At 40.9% G+C, this 17,568-nt stretch overlaps 1 protein-coding gene across 1 annotated transcript in view; it reads left to right on the top strand.

Annotated features, from left to right (window-relative positions):
* Nucleotides 1-17,568, top strand: part of NUDCD1 (NudC domain containing 1) — a 161,140-nt gene that overhangs the window by 53,846 nt on the left and 89,726 nt on the right. The window contains exon 3 of the mRNA XM_032762465.2: nt 3,639-3,824. Within this exon, the coding sequence (XP_032618356.1) occupies nt 3,639-3,824 (186 nt within the window). The remainder of the gene's footprint in view (nt 1-3,638; nt 3,825-17,568) is intronic.

Below are 17,568 nucleotides of genomic sequence, written 5' to 3'. Positions count from 1 at the left end.
AGTCCAGAGAATCAGGGCAGGAAAGAGAGAAAATGGAGTAATTCCAGGGGTCTTTTAGACCCTCTGCCATTTGTCTGAAAATTTTCCATTTCAAACAAAGCTCACAGCGCAGTTTGTGGAAAGTTACTGGCACAAGATGGAGTCCAGGGTCACATGAGCATATCATATATCTTTACATGTCTTGATGACTCACAAGGCGGTAGCCACTGGAGGCTGAGAAATCTCCAGTAAGAGACATCTGGGTGAAATGAGTCTCTTCTATGGCCCATTGTGAGAGTTAAGGGTCTTTAATGGGTCATCAAGCTTGAGTAGGCCATTCACTAGACTAGGTGTAAACTACCTTGGGTGTTACCCCAGGAACGCACACATTTGAAATACAGATCTGTAGCCAAGATCTGTAGCCAATATTCGTAACTTCTATAAATTTAAACAAGATAATCTTATTTAGCAATTCATAACTTTCCGTTGACACCTTGCATGATATACTTTGCACAAAATTTGTTGCAATTGTCTAACTGTGACAATATCAATGGTATACATGGTCATGTTTCAATCATACAGCATCACACTTAGTAAAGACAGAATAACATTTAGGCACATTTCTGGCTCCTTTTTGATGGAATTGATATTGTGATACAGCAGGGCCAGAGGGCAGCATGAGAGTGTTATCAGGGGGCCTTATTCCCTGCCAAGGGAGGAAAGTTTGCTTTAGATTAACTAGAGCACCTGACTCCAATTAGAGCACCTGATTTCAGTCATGTGATAAAAACCCCCTGCTTCAGTCAGACAGGGTGGGAGTTGAAGGAGGAAGGTTTGGTTGGAGCAGTGTGCAGGTTGCAGAAGTTGGAGAAGAGAAGAGTTTGATAAGAGAGAAATAGAACGTTTGGAGGAGTGCTGCGGTGGATTGTGAAGTCCAGAAGAAACCCTAGGTAAGGGGCACCAGGCTTGTATAGAAGAGAGGCGAGAAGCCCTTCACAAGCTGACGGGTATGAGAGGGAAGTAACCCAGGGGAAGAAACCGCTAGTCAAGTGGTTCACCACAACCCCAGGGCCCCTGGGTTGGGACCTGGAGTAGAGGGCGGGCCCAGGTACCTCCCTCTCCACTCCCCTCCTCCAAGGACGCTAGTGGAGTAATTAAGAACCAGTTCAGAGGCAAGCAATAGCGCCCTGAACCTACCCCAGAGAAGAGAGAGCGCGAGACCCAGCAGATCAGTACCAGCAATTTGCCACAATATAGAGCACTGAGTGTGGGGTTTGGTGTTTTTAAATTATTCTGTAGCTGAAAAATCATAAAGGGAAAAACAAACACATTGATCACTGGATGCAGAATAGAGTTTTCACCATTAAATTTCAAATCTTAAGCTATGTAATACAGTTTAACAGGAACATCCAAACAGGTTACACTGATGGAATTTCTGAAATGATCGATGGCAGTTTCTGAACTCAAAAATTGTTGCATCCAACATGGACAAATTCTGTATTAGATTTCATCCTGATAAAGAGAACCTGACCAGGGAACTAAAAATCTGTGGTTGCTTAGGTGCAAGTTATCATTACTTACATTTGTTGAGCACAAACAGAATAAAGTGTAAATCAGTAATATGTATACAAGGTGTCTTAAAAAGACCAGTTTCAGAAAGTGGACAACAGTTGCGCCAGATTAGCTGGAAGAGAGAATTCGAACAAAGAAATGTGAATAATGGGAATGATTAAAGTTTTTAATAACTGCCCAAAAATCCACAGTTCTAAAATTGACAGACAACTATACTGGTGGAAAAAAAAAAACTGTCTTAGAGGAGAAGTGAAAGCATTTCTCTCCCTCTCTCTTTAACAAATGGAATAAAGTGATGTTGATAAAAACTAATACAAGTTAGAAGCTAGAAATTGTAGAAATTTGATAAAGCAAAAAGGCTAAAGAAGAAAACAATGGCCAGCAGAGTTAAGGACACTAAGTTTAAATGTGAAAACGGAAAGGAATCCGAAGAATGACACTGGTTCATTATTCATTTGAAATGGTAGAATTGTTAATAATATAGAAGAGGCAGAAGTGATCAGTAGAGATGCCCATTCTGTATTTGGGGAAAAAAGCCAGATGTAGTCATGTCATATGATATACTTTTCTTTCCAATATTAACCGAGGAAGATATAGAATAGCAGCTACTAACATTAGATATTTTTAAAACATTAGGTCTAGACAACTTGTATCTGAGAGTTTAAAAAGAGCTGGCCAAGAAACTCTGAAGTGTTGATGGTTTTTTTTCATTAAGTCTTGAAACACTGGAAAAATTCCAGAGGACTAGAAGAAAGGTATTATAGTGCCAGTGTTTAAAAAGAGTAAATGGGATGACCTGGGTATCCATAGGCTGGTCAGCTTGACATTAAAAACTATATCAAAATTCATGCACAGTCCTATCCAGATCTTCCCCCCCCATGTCATGTATGAAAAAACTGATATCAGTTACTGTTTGCTAGCTATCATTTCTATTAAAGTTTAGCTTTCTGTATAAAACAACTTTTCGAGAAAGTTGAGAAACAGAATGCATTTCTTAATAGGCCAGTTAAAGTTGGTTTTAATTTCTAAATCAAATTTAAAATTTTTTTTGACCATCTAAGCAACTGGCTTTCCCATGGTGTTCTCAATCTTTGAAACTCTCAGATTCTTGATTTGGGTTAAAATCTGGATTGTTTATAATAGTTGATTCATTAATAAAGTAAAATAACTTGTTCTATCTCAAGCCCATCCGGTCTCTTCTGGCCTTGAAGAATATGAGCGTTTGCCAGAGGATGTGTGTAAGCTTCTGGAAGATGTGATTTTTTTTAAATTATTATTATTATTATTATTTATTTATTAATCCAGAGTAACCTTTCAGTATTTACAGTACCAATTTTTTTCTTTCAATAAAGACATAGTGTCTGGATGAAGTAGAGTACCCACAATTCACTGTTGCTTTGAGCAGGCAAGCTTGATAGTACTGTATAATATTTGGAACAGCTATGTCCACTCTATTTATTAGATCTGCGTATAAAGGAGATTTTGAGACTCATTTGAAGTCTGATCCCTTCTTGATCATAAAGTATCAACACAGAGAACTGGACTTGATGACTTTTTATATTTCTCTGATTCTATCCCCTAGCACTTCTTATGACAATAGAGATGTTAACTTTCACGCACTCCTGCTTAAATTCCAACTTGGATTATTATATTCTAACTAAAATGTTTTTGCAGCTTTAGTTAAATATGGTTGTGGTCAGTTCAGTGCTAAAAAGTCTAATGTAGCTGACAAATGAAACATGGAAGTGGCTTCATCTCAATAGTAGATGCAGTATTCCTGTGTTTTGTACTATGTCTATTTCAGTTTGTAAAGTGCTCTAAGATGAAAGATAATTTCTTAATATAAAATATTTAGCATGTTGGTGGTGACAGATGTAAGAGCTAGCTATATAATAGAATTAGCTTGTTCTGTACCGTGCAGTTAAATTTGAAATGTGGGTATATTTTGTCTGATTTAGCAGTGGTTATTAGCAGAGAAGCTGGTAAACAGGTTTCTTAATCTAAAATTGGGTGTAATAAAACAACTGTGCACGAAGTGATTTATTCATAGCTAATTCTTCCAACATCTCATTGCTTTTTACTTATAGGACACTGCCCTTCGAAAGCCCAGAGAAGTATTCAGGCTACCTTCAGACTTGACAGCTTGTGATAATCGCCTTTGTGCATCAATACACTTTTCATCTTCTACCTGGGTTACCATTTCAGATGGAACAGGAAGTTTATATCTTATTAAAACGGGCAAACGTGGAGATGCTGCATCTGAAAAGTGGGAAGTAAGTTTTGCTAAAATATTAGTTTAAGTGTCATTCTCATACTATTCCTATTTTAGGAATCAATCTTGCAAAGGGTTGCACACTTTTCAGAGTAGTTCATACATTTATATGCCCAGAAGGGACCACTGTCATCTAGTCTGACTACCTGCATAATGCAGGCCACTGAAGTTCCCTGAGTTAGTTTCTGTTCGAACTAGAGCATGTATTTTAGAAAAACATCCAATTTTGAATTAAAAATTGCCAGTAATAGAGAATCCACCACAACCCTCAGTAAGTTATTTCAATAGTAAATTAGTCATTGTTAAAAATTTGGGCATTACTTACTTCCATTCTGAATTTGCCTCACTTCAATATCTAGCCTTTGGATTGTGTTTAAATTTTTTATTTGTGCAATTAAAGAGTCCACTATCAATTTTTTTTGTTCCCCATGTAGGTATTTATAAATTATGAACTGTGATAAAGTTCTACCTTAATCTTCTTTCAATGGCAGCATGTGGACACCCATTTGGGGAGGTTAGACCCTGAGCAGATCTATAGTTGGTTGGCATCCTGTGTCCAGTTGATAAAGTCCTTGCATTCCCCGACGCTACGCAGATGATCCAGCTCCTCCTGCAGTTTTCTTACCTGTTTCCTGAGGACTCCACCAACAGACATTTGTCACACTGGCTCGATCCAGTTGTACCTGCAAAAGGGGCAGAATTCTTTTTCACCCATCCTGCCCTCCCCCAATCACTAGTAGTACAGGCAGCTACAGAAGGATCCAGGCAGCAACTTCCTAATACCACCCATGCAGACAAGGGAACTAAATTCCTTGAACTGGGGAAGAAGGTTTTCACCAGCTTCCAGTTTAGAATCTTTAACTACCAGCCTATGTAAGCAAAATATGATTTTATAAACTATTTGAAGTTCAAAAATGGGTACTGTCCTGCTGGGGGAATTAAATTCCCAGCTCTTTTTGAGGAAGGTAGACTTGCGGATAAAACCTCACTGCGCGCTGATCTGTAGTGACTGACTGCAACGGTAATGTATCGAGAGTCACTGCTTCACTCTTTGGTTTCCCAGGAAGGTTCAGAACACCACTGAGGATTTGCACTTCGGTGAAACCAATCTCTTTAACAAGAAAACAAGCTAACTTTTGCGGTCATTAAGATTCCAGGACAGCTCTCCACACCTTGGGCATTTATACTCCTACCCAAAGAGGAAGCATCATGAACAGATTTATAAGCCAAGGCCTCTTCCATATCCTTTCTACCACCAACAATCATGTGAACTGCCATGTAAGCACCAAATGCTGCAGAGACCAAGGGTACGTCTACACTGCACGATTATTTCGAATTAGCTTAAACCGATATTACAAAACAGATCTAATAAAATCGGTTTAGCGCGTCCACAGTGGGATCCCGAAATCGATTGTTTGCGTCCATGGTCCAAAGCTACCATCGATTTCAGGAGCGGTGCACTGTGGGTAGCTGTTCCTCAGCTATCCCATAGTTCCCACTTCCGTGTTGAGAGCACAGTGCCTGATGGGGCAGAAAACACTGCCCCGGGTGGTGCTGGGTACAGCCTCACCCCTCCCTTTGTGAAGGCAGCAGACAACCCTTTGGCGCCTTTTTCGCGGAGTGCATTGAGCAAACGCCATAGCACAGCAATCTTTCCCTTTTTTTTTTCACGTGGTGGTGGGGGGAAATAAACTGAGGAGCTGTTCCCTGAACCACGCCAGACACTGTGTTTGAACCTACAGACATTGGGAGCTCAGCCAAGAATGCAAATAATTTTCAGAGACTGCTGTGGACTGTGGGATAGCTGGAGTCCTCAGTACCCCCTCCCTCCCTTCATGAGCGTCCATTTGAGTCTCTGGCTTCCCGTTACGCTTGTCACGCAGCGCTGTGTATCCTGCAGTTTTTTATTCAAACGCTTTGGCGTTTCGTGTTCTGTAACGGAGCTGGATACAACAGATTTGTCTCCCCATACAGCGATCAGACCTAGTATCTCCCGTACGGTCTATGCTGGAGCTCTTTTTCGATTTCAAACTGCATCGCCAGCCGTGCTGATCAGAGCTCCACGCTGGGCAAGCAGGAAATGTAATTCAAAAGTTCGCGGGGCTTTTCCTGTTTACCTGCCCGCTGCATCCGAGTTCAGATTGCTGTCCAGAGCGGTCAGTGCTGCACTCTGGGATGCCGCCCGGAGGCCAATAACGTCGATTTCCGTCCACATGAACCCTAATCCGAGTTATCACTATCGAATTTAGCGCTACTCCTCTCGTTTGGGAGGAGTTCCGAAATCGATTTAAGGAGCCGTTTAACTCGATATTAATGACGATGTCGTGTGAACGGATACAGCGTTAAATCGGTATATTGGCCATTAAACCGATTTAAAGTCGCAGTGTAGACCTGGCCCAAGATATGCAGCTGTGACGTTCCCCTCTAGTGTTATCTGGATTGGTGATCTGCTAGGTCACTCCAATCCTCAACTTTGGGAGCCAGCCTTACCCTGCTCTGCTTTGAGAACTCCCAACTCCTGGGCTGTTCACACACAGCCTCTGTCATGTAAGATGCTCCTTGGATTGCGCAACCAAATGACACTAGCCAATATCTCTGTTCCTAGACACAACCCTAGGAACCTCCGTCTTGCAGTGTCTAGTGATGCCCACTGGATGCTACAGACTTATTAGTTTGTCAGTTTAACAAAGAAATTGACATGTACCAGGCTTGTTATCCCAAGGGGAGTCTCTAACACACTTCAAACCAAATGCACTGATTCATGTAGAATTAACTACAAAGATAGATTTTTTTTTAAGTGATTATAAGTCAAAGCATAACCAGTCAGATTTAGTCAAATGAAATAAAAGTAAAACTCATTCTAAGCTGATCTTAACACCTTCCGTCCCCTTACAAACTTAGATGCTTCTCACCACAGGCTGGCTGGTTGCCCTCTAGCCAGGCTCCCATTTGATCAGTGCTTCAGTCATCTGTAGATGGTGGTGGAAGAGAGGAAGAGCATGGCAAAAATCTCTCCCTTTTATCATGTTATTTCCTTCCTCTTGGCTTTGTTCCTCCCCTCTTCACAGCCAGGTGAGCATTACCTCATCACAGTCCCCAACTGATCAAAGGAAGGGGAGTGATTCACTCTAGAGTCCAACAGATCCTTTGTTGTTGCCTAGGCCAGTGTTCTTTGTTCCTGTGAGGCTGGGCTGGGTTTGTCCCATACACGCCCTGATGAGGTGTGAACTGTCCCTCTGCTCTTAGAGTTTTTGCCTGGGCTTGCTTTAAGCCATGAGGAACATTTTCAGCCTCATAACTATATACATGAAATTGTAACCATTACTATAACATTACCATAACAACAATGCTCAGTACGTCATGAGCCTTCCGAAGACACCCAACATGGCAAACTTTGCATTAGATGCAAAATGCAAGATGCAAAATGCATCACTCAATCATATTGTAAGGATGAATATGAGGGTGTAGAGTGTTCCCTCGAGGTACAGAATATCACAGCAACCCCATCCTTCTTGACAATAGCTACCCAACCTCATCTACTGGCTAAAAGTTACTTTTGACAGGATGCTTGAGAGTTGCACACCATTGCAAGGATGCGATCCCCACCCGTTTCCAAAATCAGCTTTGGTGGCCAACTGGTATATTTTGCCTACAACTGGAGAGCTATAACGATGGACAAGTAGGTATTGGATATCTTCCACTTCGGCTATGCTATCAAGTTTTTCTCCACCTCCTCCAAAACCCCATTCCTGACCTCCCTCCAGAGACCACTCTCACATGGAAATCCTCTAACCAGAAGTGGAATCTCTTCTCAAGTGAGGAACTGTAGAGTGCCACCTCAGCAACAAGGGAAAGGGTTCTATTCCAACTATTTCATAGTTCCCAAGAAAAAGGGTGGATGGAGGCCCATTCTTTACCTATACCATCTATATATATATATATATATATATATAAAATAAATAAATATTTTTATTTGCAAATTAAAATTTTGCATGGTTACATTGGCATCAATAATTTCCTCCTTGGAAAAAGGTTTGCAGCTCTCAACACAAAAGAGGCTTACTTTGCATTCACCCATCTCAAAGAAGGTTTCTGGTAGGATAGGAACTTTACCAGGTCAGGATACTCTCATTTCATCTCCCCATATTTGGATGACTGGTTTTTAACAGGCGGATCCTGTCTAGAGGTTTAGTCAGCAACTTTTATAAGCATCTTTCCCAAATCTGGACCTTAGCATCCAAAATGTGGGTGCCTAGCATGAACCTCCAAGCTTAATTACCAGCTTGGATCTTATCTCGCTGCCACCAGACAGGAATTACAGCGCCTGCCTCGCTCTGGTCCCCCAAACTTTCCCTGGAGGGACCCCAAGACCCAGAAGCTCTGAGTCTTACCGGCAAGGGAAATATGCCACTTCCCTTCCCCCTCTCTCTCCCACCCAGACTTTCCTCTCTGGGCTAACCTGAGAGTATTGATGCAATCTCTTTACATCACAATACCAAGAAGCATGTCTCCTCTATTCCACAAAGAGACAAACCCCAAATACAAGGAAACAGAAATGATTCTATCTCTCTTTCCCCCTCCCACCAATTCCCTGGTGCTGCAGAGCTTATCCTCCGTAGATCTAACACAAAGAGAATTCCCTCCCCTTGTTCCTTAGCCTACCCAGAGAGAAAAACTTAAACAAGTCTTAAAAAGAAAACTTTATATAAAAAAAAAAAAAAGAAAGAAAAAAGACATCAAAATTTCTCTGTATCAAGATGACAATAATACAGGATCAATTGCTTAAAAGAAAAAAATGAATAAACAGTCTGATTCAAAAAGATATCCAATTTGAAACATTCCAGCAAGCTACACACATGTAAATACACCCAAAACAACATAAAAGCCTATATTGTTTTTCTACCTGTACTTACAATTTGGAAACAGAAGATTAGAAGATAGAAAGAACCTTCTCATAGCTGAGAGACAGACAAAAGACTCAGACCCCAAAAATTCCCTCCGTGACTTTGAAAAATCCAGTTTCCTGATTGGTCCTCTGGTCCTCTGGTCAGGTGTTTGGTTCCCTTTGTTAACCCTCTACAGGTAAAAGAAACATTAACCCTTAGCTATCTATTTATGACAGCAACCTTGTCCTTCTCTGCCTTCTAGCATTCTTGGGTATCTGCATGAACATGGAAAAGTCTGTGAATGCTCTGCAGATCATAGACTTTATAGGGGCATTGGAGTTGATTTCCTACCTCCCATACCCAATGCGGTGATGATCACAGATGCATCCCTCATACGCTGGGGAACCCATATGGGCTGTCACATAGCGCAAGGCATGTAGACACCTTGAGCCAAGATTCATATCAATCTCCTGGAATGAACAGTGGTTAGAAGGGCCTGCAGTACACTCTTGCCACGTGTAAAATCACGACATGTCCAGATAATTACAGACTTTATGGCTGTCTTCAGTATAACCAAGCGGGGATAAAATCCATTCTGCTGCGCATAGAGGCTGTCAGCTGGAACTAGAGTATCTAGAACCACATCCACAGTCTCTGCAACATTCCTTTCCAGGTGATTAGCATGCACTGGCAGCCAGCAAGCATTTCACCACTGATCAATTACTCCTTAGGGTATTTTGTGCCACTGCGCAGGCACAGAATTCATGTCATCCTCAGATTTGTTTCCCCACAGAAAAATGACTTCTGAAGGGAAGGAAAGGGAAGCCGCAAGAGTGGTCACTCGCTCCTTCCTGGCAGCCTAGAGCACTGACAGATGTAAATCAGCACGGGGGGGAGGGTAGAGGGTCTGGACATGCGTGAGGAGATGTCAGTCACTGCCGGAGGGGGTGGGGCTGAGTGGGCAAGCAGTCGAGAGAGACTCTGTCCCTCTGGCTCGCTATTGTGGCACACTTGGCATGGGGAGGGTCCAGGCTTTGAGGTGTTTGGAGATAGGCATGAGGCAGGCTCTGTCCCCTGAGGCAGAGCATAATGTCGCAGTCTGCCTGCTTAGTTGTTGCCATTGTTGTTAATGGTTTGTTCCCATTCTTAATGAATTCCCCCAGGAGCGTACAACACTTGTAAAAGTTTTAATTCTCCTTTTCATTGCCAGAGTGGTGTAAAGGACCCTTATTGTAAATGATAGTGTGGCCTTATAAATGTGCTTGGTGTTTTAGTGATTATAACTGTTTTAAATTTATGGACTTCAAAATTTTCCTATCAAAATGTGCTCCATTAACTGTTTTACTACTGACCTTTCTAGAGATGGTCAATAACCAATATAAACTCTGAATTTCATTCCTCAGCCTTCACTTGCTTTTCAGTTGCCTATGAAGTAATACTGAGTATGTTATTGCATATATATTTGACTAATAACTAGAAATAAAGGATCAAACCTAGCTCATTACTATTAGACAAAGGGGGTTTGGGGATTTCTTTCAATGCTCCCCACTCCTATTCTCCGTCCATTGTATTGTAGTTTAAATCACCAAAATAATTGAAACTGGTGGGATTTTACTGGGTTATTTTTAGATATAAAATATGCAGAATTTTGAAGAATTTTAATTTTTTTTTTAATATTTGGTGCAGAATTCCCCCAGGAGTAGATCATGAGTGGGAGTTAGACAATTTAGTGCTGAACAACTTCACTCAGTGGGGAAGACTATCTTGGGACCTGTTTGTCTCCCAGAGGAACAAGAAGTTCAGCATATATTCTTCCAGAACAGCACTAGGTCAGGACTCTAGCTTGCTGTTCTGAGCCAGCTTGAAGGAAGTCAATCTATCAGCGTTCAGTCCTTCCTGGACCTGCCAACTCAGGCGAATGGTGGGATCAGACATTCCAGTCTGGAGTCTCTTCCCCTCATGGCTTAGTATTTGGATCCGTGTCAGATCTAGAGCATTCATGTTTAAAAGCTGTATAAACTACACTTAATCACAGCAGGAAAGATTCTACCAGAAACTGTTATCTAGCCAAATGAGGTATTTCTCTACCTGGGCACGATAGAATCAGTTATAAGGGTTAGCAGGTATTCCTGCTATTTTAAACTACCTCCCCACTCTCATGCTGTCAGATCTTTCTATTTGCTACTAGGTGGATCCACAGAGAGCTATCAGTGTATGCCATCTTCCAACACATTGTTTTTACTCACCCATTATCTACCAGATCCCCATCAGTAGTGATGCCAACACCGCAGTGAGACCTCAGTCTTGTACTTTCAAAACTTACAGGCTACCTTTCAAACCATTGGCCGTGTACTTGATGTCCTACCTGTCTATGAAGGTCATGTTCCTGTCACAGTTATGTCTGCCAGTAGAATAGGGGGCCCTCGTGGCTGACATCATATGCTATATTTTATAAAGAGTGGGTATCCTTTTGCCTCCACCTGAAATTTATCCTGAAAAGTAATTTCTGAGTTCAACATAAACCAATTGATTCACTTACTGGGATTCTTTCCAAAGTCTCCTGCTTCCCGTGAGAGGAGGAGATTTCATTTTCTCAATATCAGAAGATATTGGCATTCTACCTGCAAAGAGCAAAGCTGTTTAGGCTATCATGTAGATGGTAGCTCTAGTTGAGTGAGCATGGGAATAAGTGATATCTGTTCAAAGTCTCTCAAAGGGTATTTCTGTCTGTATCCTCCTTTGCTATCACTTGAAGAAGTTTCCTCCTCTGGGCAGGTTGAGGGTCCTTTCCCCAACAGCACAGGTGAACTCAGTAGCATCTTTTTTTGAAAAATGCTGATGCTGGATGTTTGTAAGATGGAAACCTGGAGTTCCATGCATGCTTTCACAATACATTATGCTTTGATTCAAGTCTTTTCTGCTGACACAGTCTTTGGATCTTCAGTGTTACGTCTACAATTCCTGCATCCTTGTGTCTCCCTCACATTTGAGTACTGCTTACTAGTCACCCACATGCAGAATATACATGGCGATCAGCACTTGAAGAAGGAATGGAGGTTATTTACTTGTGTAGTCCCTATTTTTATTCCATTACCTATTCTCCTTGCCCTCTGCTTTGGATCATGACTTGATTCCTGGGAGAGAAGATTCCTGGGACAGGCAATCAGTCCGCACATCCTCTTATATCCTGGGTGCAAAGCACAAGGAGAGCCAGGATTCAGGCGCAGAGATTGCAAGATTTTTCCCATCTCAAGTGCATGGTGTGCACAAGTACCCACACATGGAATAGAAATAGGTACCATACATCTCGGAAAACCTCCAGTTTAATCTCCATTTATCTGGGTCTTGCATGACACTTTGACAGTGGAATAAAGGATCCTGCAAAATATTCTTAGAAATGTGTTAATAGTCTGGGGTCTCTCTCAAGAGGGCTTGTCCTCGTTTGTTATACTCTTTTTTGAAACATGCCTTCCAATACTGTTCCATAATTAGTTGCTTCCTGAAATGTGAGATCTGATTTTTGTTCACAACTTATTCCCTCTGACTCTGAATTTATATAGATAGTTAAGTTTTAATACACACAGTAGATGGGATTTGTAAACATTGTTCCAAGTAAGTAATTGCATTTAGTTTAACGCTGCCGATAGTATTTTTCTAACAAGTAGTTAAGCATGGAGAGGAAACTATTCAGGAATGATATGTGCACCCAAACCACTTTCCTTCCTTTACTTAAGAGGAATATTTACTTAAGAGTTTCTCAAAAAACATACACGACTACATATGTATATAGATTTTCTGGAAAGGCAAGGTTTTGTAGCATAGAAACTGAGCTATTTTGCCTTCCATTTCATGGTAAAAGTTGTAACAGCACTTCGGCTGTCTGAAATATCGATTAAGATTTCAGGCTCTTTTGAAGTGCAGTTGAAACAGCTATGTTGTATATCTAATCAGAGGGTCTTGTTGCTTTTTGTTGTCCTAAACAGTAGCGTGCTACCCTCCTCAATCCTTTTTGAAGCTTGACACTTATTAAAAAATGAGGTGTAGGGAATCTTTGACCCATCTCTACCCAGATGAATCTTTGCTTGGGCAACCAGGAAGATAACTACATGCTGGCATAGCAACAGTAGTTTAGTAGTATTAGCATGTAAAGGGAGTGATGGCTATATGACAAAATGTAAAAACAAGTGGCACGAGACCATATAATAGTAGGTATTACAACCCTACTAAATCAATACCCTTCTACACCTTTGCAACTGAAACAAAGGGTTGGTGTTCTTAGAAGTAAATTACCTCTATTAAGCTGTATGCTAGTTTTCTTTAGCACCTTTTTTTTCAGGTCAAACCGACTAGTAATGAGCTCAGTTTTCCTGAGAACTAGTGCTACGTAATCACTTGAGCACTGATGTTAAATTCTGAATTACTGAATGTATCTACATGATACATTGCTTACTGTTTATATCTAGGACAGCCACATGCTTTGTGCTTCCCAGAACATGAAGGTAAAAATATTGTCCTGAAATAAAAACATGAGGCTCTAGTGGAATAACAAAACTGCAAATTGCGTCACTCTTATTCATTATTTATCTTCCAGAAGGTTTGGATTCTGTTCCCCACTTAAAGGAGACTTGGCCAATTTGGGTCTCTACACCTATTCTGGGAATAATACCAGCTGTATATTATTTTAAACTAGATATCTCTAAGCTTTTATAGATATATCTATATCTATAAAAGAAACATTAAAAATCTAGTCTCTGAGTGTCCCTAGTCTTCCGGGTCTTTTAGCCATCCATTTTTTTGGGGATCAAACTTATGTAAGAGAATTATTTCTATTGTCCTCAAGAGTGAATGAGAAGTCTGTAAAAGGAATATAGCCTCCCCTTCCCTCCTTTCAACCTCACACATAAGGCTAGAGGAGTGATAGTTCCTGCTTCTTTAGCTAGCTAATCTAGGCCCCTCCATCTTTTCCCTAGAGGTTGTTACCTCCAGCTTCTCCCCAATCTAACACTGCTAGTATATTAGCAAAGTAGTGTCACCTTCAAAGAATCTGAGAAGGGGCTTGTAATTTGGAAAGAAGGAGTCTAGAGTCAGAACAAGCTCTGTGAAAGTTTACAAGGTAAATTACCTTGCATGGATCGTTAGTGACACAAGATCATCCCTTTCTGAAATACTTCTCAGACTTCTTGCTGATACTTTGCTAAAACACAACCATACTAGATTAGATTCTGGAAATATGCAACTGGGCTGCACTATTGCCTTTGGTTTATTTAAAAAAAAAATTATATAGTTTCTTACATGATTCTCAGTTGTTGTAATAAAGTCCTTCAAATATGACAGTGTTTTAAAAAAAAAATGTGCCTGTCAAATTGGGAAACTGGAGTGCCTTTCAACTATGTTGCCAACCTGGAAAGGCACACTCAAAGACACCACCCAGAGGAGTATGCTGCATTTGCTTTAGAAAAAAAATTGCAGAATAAAAATCATAAATGATGATAACATGCATGCAATTCTGGTGAACCCACGTCAAGAAGTCTACTATAACACAAGGTATTTTGGACTCCTGTGTTCACAACTAAGGCAACTACAACAATAAAGTGGGTTGGTATGTATGAAATCACCCAAGCCATACATATACATACCAACCCACTTTAACAATCATAGATTTTTTGATATTTAGAGGTGTGTCTTTCTTTTGATCTCTTTAAATGCTGGAATCAGAAGAACAAATTGTCCCACAATAATATATCAAATCCTAAAAGGGATTAATCAAATTTGTGTGGCACAATCCACTTTCAATGAAATTAGTCGTCCCTTGATTTCTTCTTTGATCCCCTCCTGAAGGGTAGCCCATACACTGCAGCTTACAGTTGAAGACTAATTGAAGGAATGTACAATCTGACCTAATTCATAAAGCTCAATATGTCTGTGTTTAAAAAACAAATAAAAAATCTGAGGAACCAGGCAATCATGCTCGTGCTTGTTGCCATAATTGCAGATTCTCCATATGCAGACTGGTGCTTTTGGAGTAACGCCTCAAGCACAGACTGGTGGGATCACATCATCATGTGGACCTGGGATGACCTGCAGTGGCTCCCAGAACTTTTGTATGAAGAAGTAGAGATTCTGGTAATCAGCTTGCCATGACTCTTCAGCGTCCAAACACATGCATGAGGGGGCCATGCAAGCTCGGAAATGGGTCTCTATAGCCACCTGAGAGAAGCCTCCCCAGCCTGTTATATGTCTATGGCTAACCCATTAGGTGTTGGCATGTCAACTGATAGGATGGTGGTTGTGGAGGCTTGTGAGGCAATCATGACTGTGATTTACCTAAACAGGTTGGGCATTGTCAAGGTTTTTTCCCCCACTTTGAACTTTAGAGTTCAAGAAGTGGGGACCTGCATAATTACTTTTAAGCTTAATTACTAGCTTAAATCTGGTACACTGCCCCCAGCCAGAAGTTTGTGTTTGGCATACCTTCTGTTCCCCCAAAACCTTCCCTGGGGAACCCAAGACCCAAACCCCTTGGGTCTTAAAACAAGGAGAAATTAACCATCCCCCTCTTTTTCCCCCCTAGACTCTCTCCTCCCTGGGTTGCCTTGAGAGGCTATACAGATCCAAACTCTTTTTGGATCTTAAAACTAAGAGGAATTAACCATCCCCCCTTCCTTTTTCCCCTAGTAATCCCTGGTGAGTTTAGACTCAATCCCTTGGATTCTAAAACAAGGAAAAAATCAATCAGGTTCTTAAAAAGAAAGCTTTTAATTAAAGAAAGAAAATAGTAAAAAATTATTCTAAACTCAGGATGGAAAATGCTTTAACAGGCTACTCAGATTCATATAGACTAGAGGGAACCTCTCCCCCCACCTGAAGATTTAAAGTTACAGCAAACGGAGATAAAACAACTTCAGGAAAAAGCATCATTCAGTTGAGAAACAAACAAACATAATCTAATCTCACACTTGCCTGGCTACTTACAAGTTTGAAACATGAAAGACTGATTCAGAAAGATTTGGAGAAGCCTGGGTGTACGTCTGGTCCCTCTCAGTCCCGAGAGCGAACAACGAACCAAACAAACAGCACAAAGACTTCCCTCCACCAAGATTTGAAAGTATCTTGTCCCCCCATTGGTCCTCTGGTCAGGTGTCAGCCAGGTTCACTGAGCTTCTTAACCCTTTACAGGTAAAAGGGACATTACCTCATAACCATCTGTTTATGACAGGCGTTAACAATGTTCCTGAAATAATTGCTGGCTTTGAGAGAATGGGCTTCCCAAACTGGCCTGGAGTTATTGAGGGGACTTATGTGCCCAGAATTTCCCCTCTGCAAGGAACACATGAGTACATACACCACAAGTGATACTACTCCATCATTTTGCAGGCCCTGGATTACCAGAGAGGCAAGGTCATAGACATCAGCGTAGGATGTACTAGCAAGATGCATGATGCCAGTGTTTTCCAGAGATTGAGACTGTACCTTCATGGACAAACTTGGACATTGTTCCTACCAAATGACATTGTTATAAATGGAGTAACTGTCCCCACTTTATTCTAGTGGACTCTGCTTACCCCCTTTTGCCATCTTTTATGGATCCGTAACCTAATTGCAGAAGGCCTGGCAAAAAGAAAATTCAGTTATCTGTTCAGTAGCTGTAAAATGGTGGTTGAATGTAGGATTAGTAGATTGAAATCAAGGTGGTGCAGCCTTCAGAACTGTTTGGATGCCAATGTTGTCCACATTGTGGCCTGATGAGCACTGCTCAATGTCTGCTAAGCCAAAGCTGAGCCATTTCACCAGGAATGGATCCAAGACACTGCTGGGCCTGTCATTATTGGGACAGTATTCACGTGCACAACAGAACTCAGAGATGCTTTATTTGCCCACAGAATGGGTTTATATGGTGCCATGGATGATGGAGAATGACATAGTATTAGTAATTGTGCCACATTATCTCACAATTTCTAAGGCTGAAGTAGTTCAAGAAGGTTATACCGTGTGTGTGTGTTTCTTTATGTGTGTGTGCCACCATTACTGATAGACTAGGGACAATTGTTGCTTGTTAAATCTCAGTGACTGCTTATCCAATGTGAAGCACCATGGAACAATGGTTTTTCTTCATCTTGTGGGTAGGTGCTTAAGGAGTTAGTCATTCTGTTTTCAAGTATGATTTGGTGGTCTGTAGGAGACACCAAATAGTACACTGTCTTGTGCTTTATTTGTTATGACATTGATCTGACAGCATGCAAGATCATTTTCTTCCGAATTGTGAGTGACTTGGAAATCAGTAATCTCATTTCCCCTTCTTTGAACTCCATTCTTCCTAAGCAGGTTATAACCATTCATTTTAACATTACAGTCATGCCAGTCTCCTCACCAGACTTCAGCTGTACCAACTAGGTTGGATTTTTGTTCATAAATGAGCAATTCTAATTCCAATAGTTTTTATTACACAGGCTCCTGGTATAGATGTACAGGCAATTAAAACATTCCTATCTTCATGTCCTTCTTTGTCTTGATCAATTTTATCAACATTTTGATACTGTACTAAATAAGTGCTTGTTTCACCAGAGACAGAGTAAAAAGATATGGTCTCCAGAACCAAGGTTTCTATTGCTGTAGCTCCCATCTCTGGATCAGTTTAAATGACTCAAACGATTGAACTTTTTTTTGTGCAACAATCCCACATTCTAATACAGTGATTACCAGATGAATGTATCATTCAAGATTTAAACTAGATCAGACAGTTCTGATCAGCTTTTATCAAAATGCAGGAGCAGATTGGGCTTCTCCAAACTCCACTCACAGATTTTAATAAGGTGCGCCCCCATTTCAGCAGTTTTAAAATCATTAATTTCCTCCTCTTCC

This window comes from Chelonoidis abingdonii, chromosome 2, assembly GCF_003597395.2.
Source record: "Chelonoidis abingdonii isolate Lonesome George chromosome 2, CheloAbing_2.0, whole genome shotgun sequence".
Taxonomy (NCBI): domain Eukaryota; kingdom Metazoa; phylum Chordata; order Testudines; family Testudinidae; genus Chelonoidis; species Chelonoidis abingdonii.
This window is presented reverse-complemented; position numbering and strand designations above follow the sequence as displayed.